Source organism: the organism of the source record quoted next, unplaced genomic scaffold (genome assembly GCF_019419815.1).
Source record: "Pyrus x bretschneideri cultivar Hongxiangsu unplaced genomic scaffold, Pyrus_bretschneideri_v1 Contig6, whole genome shotgun sequence".
Taxonomy (NCBI): Eukaryota; Viridiplantae; Streptophyta; class Magnoliopsida; order Rosales; family Rosaceae; genus Pyrus; species Pyrus x bretschneideri.
In genome coordinates this window covers 6,364,015-6,374,129 of record NW_025999798.1, presented here as the reverse complement: position 1 = coordinate 6,374,129, position 10,115 = coordinate 6,364,015, and the positions used below count along the sequence as shown (strand labels likewise).

Here is a 10,115-nt window from a genome sequence, read left to right as displayed (position 1 = left end):
TTCTATAGAACCCTAGAGCTGCAATCGTTTCCCATGAAATGACTTGTTATTGAAGTGCATTTTGTTAAGACCTTTTTTCTTCAAAAATCTGTCGTGTGAGAAATTTGATAAATCTTGACCAGTAAATTTCAAGTAGCATCTTGTGTTTAGCTAAAACATTTGTTTGGCTCATCTAATCTTAACTTGTTTGACAATGCTAAACCGTAAACATTGTTCGTTTTAGTAAGAATTAAAATTGCAGAATATGTGTTTGGAAGTATCCACAAGAGGTGATGGATACCTTTTCAATGAAACAAAAGCAATCCGTTTGAAGCAAAGCATAACAATTCAATCTTCAAAAGGTTTCGAGTTAGGAATAACACCTTTAATTTTATGAAGTTTGAAGCAAAGCATAAAAGGGTTTCAAGTTAGGAATAACACCTTTAATTTTTCCTTCATAAAAGCGGGAAAACATAATTTATTCTGCAACTGAAAACCGGTTGAATTCTTTGTAATCGAATCATCGGAAAATTAAGTTTATCGACATGACTAGTCTTAACTTTGATGACCAAGATGGTAAGATGCTCTATCTGTTTTGCTTGAGTGTGTTGGAGTTGAAAGCAGTAACTAATGTACACATTTTTTTTCAGGGATTTTGAGAACAATTTCGGATGCACCACCAACTCATTACACGGTAAAAATCCAGTCGGTTTCATTGCTCACCGAAAAATCACTGGAGAAATACGAATCTGGGGACTTTGAAGCCAGAGGATACAAATGGTACAATCTTTTCTCTCAATTTCTAAGAACAAAATTCTGACTATTTCTTTTTTCGTAAGCTTTGCAATAATTGCTAGTATTTTCTTCTTATTTTCGAGCTGCTTAATTTGCAATACTATAATTTGTTGTTCTGCTGCAGGAAACTGGTTTTCTATCCAAATGGAAACAAGAACAGGAATGTGAAAGGACACATCTCTCTCTACTTGGTAATGTTAGGATCAAATGCTTCCCAGATTTCTTCGGAAGTGTGTGCTATTTTCAGGTTCTTTTTGCTCGATCAGAACAACGGCAACTACTTTGTTTTTCAAGGTACTATTTCTTTCATTCAATTCAAAATATAAACAAGCTTAGAGTTCTCATAATTGCAAAGCATCGTCTCATTTTCTTATATGTTTTCCCTGTGCATTGCTTAGAACAAAAGGAAAGGCGCTTTCATAGGATGAAACCTGATTGGGGATTCGATCATTTTCTCTCCCACAAAGTTTTCTCTGAAGCTTCCAATGGATTCCTCATTGATGACACCTGTGTCTTCGGAGTGGATGTCTTTGTTTCTAAAGAGAGCAGCACAGGCAAAGGAGAGTGTCTATCGATGGTAAAGGATCCTATTATGTACAAGAATATTTGGAGGATTGACAACTTCTCAAAGCTGGATGGCGAATCCTATGACTCAAAAGTATTCACTGCCGGAGACCAGAAATGGTATGTAACCCTAAACTTGTTAGACTTTGCTTCCTGTATAAGAAATTTCTCTCGCAGACTCAAGTAAAAGTTTTGTAAATGTGTTGGTTGTTTTGTAGGAAGATACAGCTCTATCCCAAGGGAAAAGGCAATGGAGTTGGTACCCATCTGGCTCTTTATATAGCATTAGCCGAACCGAAATCTCTTCCTCCTAGCTGTAAAATATATGCAGAGTTTACACTACGCCTTCTAGACCAGGTGCATGCCAGGCATCAGTTTGGTAAAGGTAAAAGATTTGCCTGATCCTATTGCTACATAATCGTACGTGGAAATAAGGATTTGAAAATGTTACGAACTTTAAAATTGAAGGGTGGTTTTATTGCCGCCCCCTTACGAAATTCACCCCATGAACGACACCGTGCTCGGTGTCTTGGTGTCGTTTGGATCTGGATGGCATACGACGATGGTGATGCTTATTGTTGAACTTTCGTTCAATGGAAAGTTGATATCGAGAATTTTTGCTTGCAACCTACTGAAAATGTTCACAACTTTTTGGTTGTTGTTGCGAAATGTTGCGAGATGGTGAGACTCTTGTTTCTAGTAGAAAGCAACTGAATATTTTCAGTAACATTTAAAGCACCATAAGCCGTGCACAAAGGACAATTTAATCTGTTTAGTGCCACCTAGTTCAATTGTTTTTTAAAAGGTCGTAACCTATTTGTGCTTTTTAATCCAAAATACTTGTACTGATAATACTTTTGGTGCTTGTAGCAAATCACTGGTTCAGTACCTCAAATTCGGAGTGGGGATGGTGGAGATTCATTACATTAGGATTTTTCAATCAGGCAAGCATGGGGTTTGTGTTGAAGGATACTTGCTTCGTCGAGGCAGAGGTCACTGTCCATGGAATTACTAGTGCACTGTAGCCGAATTGTAAAACAGTGACAAATGCCTGATGTGTAAAACTTTTGGGGTCTAAAATACTAAATAATGTCAAATAAGGTGTTAAAAACATATTCACTAGACTAGTTAGTCGTGTATATGAAAGTTTTGCTTCCGACCTTCATGGTGAATAAATACATCATTCTCTGTTTTTCATATGCTTTTCTTATTTTCGGTTCCTTTTTCACTTCAAAAAATTTTATTGTGCACGGGAGCATAGAATACATGAGACTTTTTTACTGCTAAATCTTGGTTTAGAGTACTTTCACTCATTGTCAAAGGGCAAGGGCTTGGAAAATGCCCTTCAACAGCGGACCGGAAGATGGAGGGCAACTGGTGGACCATGCAAAGCCTGCCCAAATGCCGCTTGCGCCAGCAGGTAAGGTTGATATGACATCGGCAATGTTAAAGATCAACACCAACCCATTAAGATCAGTGGTATAAAGGAACTAGATTATTCTAGTTCAAACATGCATGAAATTGTTCTAGAAGATTTTAGCAAGCATATGTCGGTGGCAATGCATGATTAATAGCTAGAATGATCTAGCAATGCCTAAGTAGGTGGGTGTGTGTATATAATTATGTGCTAGAAAGTTCTAGCAGCTTGTACAATATGTGGCTATTATGCAAAGCCATATGTCGATGCAGTGTGTGCATGAACATGCACTAGAAAGTGCTAGTGAAGTCGGCAAACATGCCTATAAATAGGTATGTGTGTGTGTGTGTGTTGCTATGTAACAATAAACCAAGCAAGAAGAAGAAGTAGTACGTAACCAAGTGCGAGTGAGAAGCAAGAATAGTCTTGTAGGAGTGTGAGTGATCTAGAGTGTGTCTCTAGAAAGAGTGAGTGTCATAGCTTCTAAATTGTATCCTTGGGAGTTTGTGTTGTAATATTTTGTGAGTTAGTACAAGTAATTTGTTTACTTGTGTTGTCTCTCCAACACTTGTATTAGAGTTGTGTACTCTAAGTTTTTCCCTAACAGGCAACGTTTTTTATTTTCTTATGTTTGGCGTGTATAATACACACACGAATGGAGTAGTGTGGCCGGCAGCTTCTGCAACATTGGGCCCTTCTGCAAGGAACCGGATCCCCTTCGGACTCAAATAAACTGAGCCTAAGGATCAAAGGATCCAAGCAGTTGAAAATTGATCCAACGGTTACAATTATTATGACTTTTAGAAGGCCTCCTGTTTGTAGCCATTGGATCAAATTTCAATGGCCCGGATCCTTTGCTCAACAGGCTTAGATTAATTGGGTCCGGAGGGGATCCGGTTCCCTTTTGTAGAAGCTCTATAATTGGCACTATGAGAGTCGTTCAATTCTAATGACCTGATGATCTGGACTTGAATTTCCAATTGTAAAAAAAATTGAAAAATTATCAATGCACCTTGTGACACATTCTAGTGCATTTGATTTCAAATGAGGAGGGAAATTAACAATCAAGATAAATCCATTGGTTAAAAATTAAAAAAAAATAGAAAAAGTTATTAAAAATAGAAAATTTCTTTTAGGGTTGTGTTATCCATACCATTTTTTAATTACACACTGCTCTTAATTCAGCCGTGGGATAAAATAAATTGAAAAAGGTCAATGGATGAAATTAACAAAGCGTATGTGGAATGACACGCCCCGACCCCGATATTTCCCGAATACCAGGATAGGCACGTGCTGGCCGACACCCGAAGGTAACGAAAGCCATTTATTGAGTGCAAATGCTGAAAACAAATGATATATAAGGCTTATAAATATAAAAGAATAATGAATATGCAAATAAGGACCGTGTTCAGAGCACACCACTAATCTAGAACACTAAAAGAAAATAATATAAAATTGAATGAAACAAGGGAGTGGGTCCTGCACCACGAGGACTCGAAGATGCCGATGCGGAAGTGCCTGGACGTCGGGATTGTATGCCTCGATTCTAAGTCCTGAAGGAAGCGCAAAACAAACATGAGTGGACCAAGTTGATATATATATATAAAACAGTTATCAACATACTAACCCCCATGTTTTATGAAAACACATATATAATGATAAACATAGGTTTTCGGAAACCTAGCATGTCGTGCAATATCTCAAATCATAACTTGTATATATAATAAACACTAGTGAATGTCCGATATAACTCTTCAGGCCCCATGCTGGCTCCACGTCTCTGAGCAGACAGTCAGAGGAAAATATACTTCAGGCCCCATGCCGACTCCCCGTCTCTAAGCAGACAGTCAGAGGAAAACACACTCCAAGCCCTATGCCAACACCAAACCGTCGCCCGGGACGGACTGGATCTATCCCTACGTCCCATAGCGGAAAGCACCACTAGGTAAGTACAAAACCAGTGAACATACATATATTGAAAATCAACTTCATAGTATAAAGTCATGCATCATCTATACTATAAAGAGGTGTTCTAAACATGTTCTAAATATCATATCGTCATCCATCATGTATTCTATAAGAATATGAGTTATAGGAAAAATAGTAATAATTCAAACTAGCCTCAGTAAGCATGTTATCTCGTAAAACGTTTCATAAAACATAATCATCAAATCATGCTTTTCATGTATGCATTTCTACTATCAAAACATGAATTTTTAGAAGGGGTTCACTCACAGTACTTTGCCGTCGAAAAGTCACGCCATCTAGCGAAGAAGGAAACGCCATAGATAATCGCCCTTCAGCACATAAATGGTACATTTAGTCAAACTCTACTCAAACGATTGAATTTGGAAAAACGGACATCGGAAACGGGTTCAGGACGTCGAAATTAGCCTAGAAGAGGTTCCGCACGAAACCCAAAAAGTCAACGGTCAAAGTCAACGCTGATCGTTGACCGAGTCAACGATCAGACCGGGTCCGGGTCAACAGGTCAAACCGGTCTGGGCTTGGATCCGGATTGGGTTAAAAGGTTTAGACTTGGATTGGATCCGGGTTTGGGCCTAAGGGTTTGGTCTAATGGGTTTAGGGTTAACGGGCCGGAGGTCCTAAAAGAAATGGCCCAAAGGCCTTTAAATTAATAAAACAAAAAAATAAAATAATAAAAAAGTTGGGTTGGGCTGCCCAGGGTTTTGGGCTTGGCAGGAAAGGCCCAAAGGCCTTGGGTTTGGGTGGTTCGCCAGATTCCAAGGGGGGAGAAGGTCAGATTTCGGCCGGAGAATTACCAAGCTCCGATGGAGCTCAAAACTCAACCAAACCATGTCATTCAATATACCAAATTGAAGCCCCGAAGGTAAGGAATCGAAATATACCCTTGGTTCCCGTCATTGTGGCCGGAGTTGGCCGGAAAACAGCCTGGAAGCCACGGGTGTACGCCGGAAACTGGGTAAGATTCAAATGAGCATAACTTCTTCAATACTCAATGAAATTGGGTGAAACAAAAAGGAAAGTTGTAGTACTCAGCGAGACGAAGAGATTGATACCTTGTACGCAGGCCAACTCATTGTGGTTTGGCCGGAAAAATCCTCGAAAGGGGCGATGCTCGCCGGAAAATTGGGGAAATGTATCCGATGTGGTTTCTTCATGGTTTGACGTCCAAAACACAACCACGGGGTTAGAAAAGAGCTATAGGTGTGGGCATGGGTGTGTGTGTGTGTGTGTTCTGCTCGGAGGGAGGGAGAGAAAGACAAAGAGAATGGGTGAGGGAGAGAGATCGGGGGAAATGAAAGAAGAGAGAGCTGAGAGAGAAGGAAGAGATGAGAGGCTCCCGGGGGGGGGACAGAATCAGGGGGTGGGCCCCTTGGGCACACCATTTAAGACTCAAAAACAATTTTAAAAACGAAAGTATCTCTCAAACTTAGTGAAAATACAAAAATACTCACTTTCTTACGTAAATCCCGGAACAGGTTATTACATGGAAAGTAAAAAATAGGTGTTTGGATAACACACCTTTTTTTATTATTCTAAGAATACTCGACCATCCTTTTCATTCTCCACATCACAACCCATTATATTTACTACAATTTACTATATCTATTGAGCAAATTCAAAGCTTATCCGGGACCGAGTAGATTCAAGTCTACACTAAGGCTAACATGGCACTTGAAGAATAAAGCCAATAAAGCAACCCGAAAATAAAAAGTAATCGCCATTGCCCAATGGATGGAGTTGCACATAAACAAGTATTATTTAAAGTGAATAGTGGAGGCATTTACATGCCTTCACCCTTCTAAAATGGTGAAATTGTTCTTTATTTTTAAACAAAGATCTAAACAGTTAAAGCACGTGCAACATCCCATACTTTGAGGCAGTGCAGAAAATCCCTTTTTTTTGGTGCAACCTCGATTAACTCTGGTAGTGTACGGAGGAAAAGTTTGGAAATATAATTTGGGACAGGAAAGAAAAATGAGACAATACTGAATTGGTAAATATTGCATTATTAAAAATACAAACTTTACAGAAATCACAATGAATCAAATGTACAACGAAAATGATAATACATTGGTTAAAAATTAAAAAATAAAATAGAAAAAAGTTATTAAAAATAGAAAATTTCTTTTAGGGTTGTGCTATCCATACCATTTTTTACTTACACACTGCTCTTAATTCAAACGTGGGATAAAATAAATTGAAGAAGATTAATGGACAAAATTAACAAAGGGTAGGTGGAAAGTAGAAAATAAGTGTTTGGATAGCACACCTTTTTTTATTATTCTAAGAATACTCGACCATCATTTTTATTCCTCACATCACAACCCATTATATTTACTACAATTTACTATATCTATCGAGCAGATTCAAAGCTCATCCGGGACCGAGTAGATTCAAGTCTACACTTACAAAGGCTAACATGACACGTGAAGGATAGAGCCAATAAAGCAACCCAAAAATAAAAAGTAATCGTCATTGCCCAGTGGATGAAGTTGCACAGAAACAAATATTATTTAAAGTGAATAGTGGAGGCATTTACATGCCTTTACCCTTCTAAAACGGTGAAACTGCTCCTTTATTTTTAAACAAAGATCTAAACAGTTAAAGCACAAGCAACATCCCATACTTTGAGGCAGTGCAGAAAATCCCTTTTTTTTTTTTTTTGGTGCAACCTCGATTCGACTACTCTGGTAGTGTACGGAGGAAAAGTTTGGAAATATAATTTGGGACAGGAAAGAAAAATGAGACAATACTGAATTGGTAAATATTGCATTATTAAAAGTACACACTTTACAGAATTCACAATGAATCAAATATACAACGAAAATGATAATACAGAGTGAATGAAACACGCCTCAACGGCCCGTTCGGATTGAGAACAAGTTAACAATGATTACTTACAAGTCACTGATATGGACGAGGCGATTAGATGATTAAGGGAGGAGATGGCAATATTAGCCAAAGGTTTTCGCGTTGTAACACATATACAGGAAACCGTCATCCTCCTTGTAATTCATAGATGGAATCAAGCGACTGGCTGTAAATGAAATACACAAAAGAAAGCATTAGAAGCCTTGAAATGATGCAGACGCTTAACTGGCTGAATGAATAATAGACTATTTTACCTGTCTGAGGTAAAGTGTTCTTCACAAAAACAAAAAGAGCTTTCCCCGGAGACTAGTGAAGCATCCTGCTTAAGATATGGATAAACTGCCCGACAGACATGTCTCTAAGAACCAGGAATCTAGAAGAAACAAGGAAGCACGGAATAGAAGTTATTCTCCTTTAAGTGAGAATGAACAAACAATTGGCTAAAATTGTCCAGGAAGTAAACCAATTTCTACGAACTTTGTGAACTAATTTCTACATCCGGATTATAATAAACTGCAGATAAAGGAAATTCATCCAAGCACACATCTGTTACTTAAGGACAGAAAAGCAAGCAAAAAAGTCAAAAGATCCTCCGAACACAAAGCAAGTAACAGAAGCCAAGCTCTCTGTTTTTCAAGAACGAAGTGTTACATAGTCAGGATTCCTACAAGTATGTATGAGAACCAGAATGAGAACTCTGGTAACCTCTAAAATCCGTGTGCTCTTTGTCAAATTTTGATTTCAGCTTAAGATGCAAGACCCAACATCGATCTTTAAGTGACCAACACCATTGCAATAAAAGCACTCCAAGTCAGGCCTTTTTCCCTTATACACTGTCTCTAGATGACTTGTAGTTGACTGCACATGCTCCAGCTTCTAAACCATGCTCATAACTTTCTGCGTACTTCTTCTCTTTGAATTATGGCCCAAACAGTTGCAAATGATAGAAGCTCAGTATTCATTTAAAAGTCAATGCGAAGATCTTCATAATCTGAGTTTAGACTAGCCAATAACTGCAAGATCTTATCTTCTTCCTCCCTTTTAAGCAAAACAACAACATTAGTGGTGTGTGGTCTGTATACATCTAGTTCATTCCAGAAGCTTTTCAGGCTACCAAGGTGTTGAATGAAAGGATTACTTTCCTGTTGAAGTGCAGCAATATCCTCTTGAGTTGGAAGACTCGAGCAGAATTTTTTTGGTTTCCATATCTCCTTGACTGCCTTCCATAGTTAAAGATAAGTGTGAAATCCCATCCCCAGTACCCGGATTTCACCATCCAAATTTTTTGTATTTCCTATTTTCAGGAATTGAAATTAATTTTCATTAATTTTAGAGTTACAAATCTTGGTTTTTTGGTAATTAGTGATTAAAAATCCGTATACCTTTCGGGATCACTCTTTGTATATTCGAATAGAGCTTGATCCACGAACATGTAGACAAAATTGTGCATGAATCGGAGTTGTAACGAAAGAAAAATAAGCAAGCAAAGGCAGGGGCAGTTCTTCATTGGGACTGCTATACATAGGTTGCTCCGTCGACTCGCGTTCGACTCGATTACTGGGCAGCTTTTCAGGCACCGTTTCCGACGAGATCCAGCTACGAAAATCATCGCCGCCACCACCATTCGGTTTGTCTCCCTCTCATAATCATAATCCACCCAACCTTTGTTCCGTTTGGTCTCAGTTCGTGGCGATTTGGAGCCGCCGTTTTTCTCAAGCTTCTCGATCGGTGGTCTTCCATCCCCGACCACCCAGGCATCACCCACCACCACCACCAAGACACTCACCTAGGTTTGGGCTACAAAACCCAAACATCAGACCAGCCATACAAGCGACTGCGGCGAAGTGGCGATTATTTCGGCCATCCTTGGCTTCCACGTCGGTTTTCACCGTTTCCGTCCACATTCAGACTCAAGCGAAGTACGATTGGCTTAATCTCTTCAAAGGTACTTGTCAGTCTAACCCCAAGGTTAGGTGTAGCTACAAAATAAAATGAAAAGTTCATACGATGTTCAACAATGGGTTTGTTTTTGGTCATGTCTCAGGATCGAGTGTATAATTACATGTGGTATAATGAATATTGTCGAACTTGATGTTAAATAATTCTGGGAACGGTTTAAAGTGTGAAAGGTACTAAAATTTTCAAGGACGAAATTTCTATATGGTGGGAAGGATGTGAAATCCGGGGACGGGATTTCACTACTAAAATATTTCGTATTTTGTATTTTTTAGAAATTTAATTTAATTTTCGTTAATTTTAGAGTTACAAAGTTGGGTTTTTCGTAATTGGTTATTAAAAATCTGTAGACCTTGGTCACTATTAGTATTTTCAATAGAGCTTGAACCCACGAATGCGTAAGCGAAAAATGTGCGGGACTCGATGTAACAACCCGTCCCAGGATTTACAGAACAAAAAGGGTATTTTTGTATTTTCACTAAGTTTGGGGATATTTTCCTTTTAAAAATGGTTTTTGGGTCTTAAATGGTGTGCCCAAAGGGCC

The 10,115-nt window shown here is 38.7% G+C and overlaps 1 protein-coding gene across 1 annotated transcript; it reads left to right on the top strand.

The window, feature by feature from the left end:
- The first annotated feature begins 420 nt into the window (after positions 1–420).
- On the top strand, positions 421–2,535 carry LOC103944769 (BTB/POZ and MATH domain-containing protein 3-like). Its single transcript, XM_048571580.1, has 6 exons — positions 421–555; positions 630–759; positions 899–1,068; positions 1,173–1,458; positions 1,557–1,723; positions 2,209–2,535. Exons 1-6 carry the CDS (start codon positions 525–527, stop codon positions 2,361–2,363), a joined length of 939 nt encoding a protein of 312 aa, XP_048427537.1. The 5' UTR covers positions 421–524; the 3' UTR covers positions 2,364–2,535.
- The last annotated feature ends 7,580 nt before the right edge of the window (positions 2,536–10,115 follow it).

Bases quoted from the DNA above. Each gene is read 5' to 3' on its own strand.
- LOC103944769 (XM_048571580.1), top strand. From the start codon at position 525: ATGACTAGTCTTAACTTTGATGACCAAGATG. The intron at 556-629 runs GTAAGATGCTCT...ATTTTTTTTCAG, and splicing joins TAACTTTGATGACCAAGATG to GGATTTTGAGAACAATTTCG. The intron at 1,724-2,208 runs GTAAAAGATTTG...TGGTGCTTGTAG, and splicing joins CAGGCATCAGTTTGGTAAAG to CAAATCACTGGTTCAGTACC.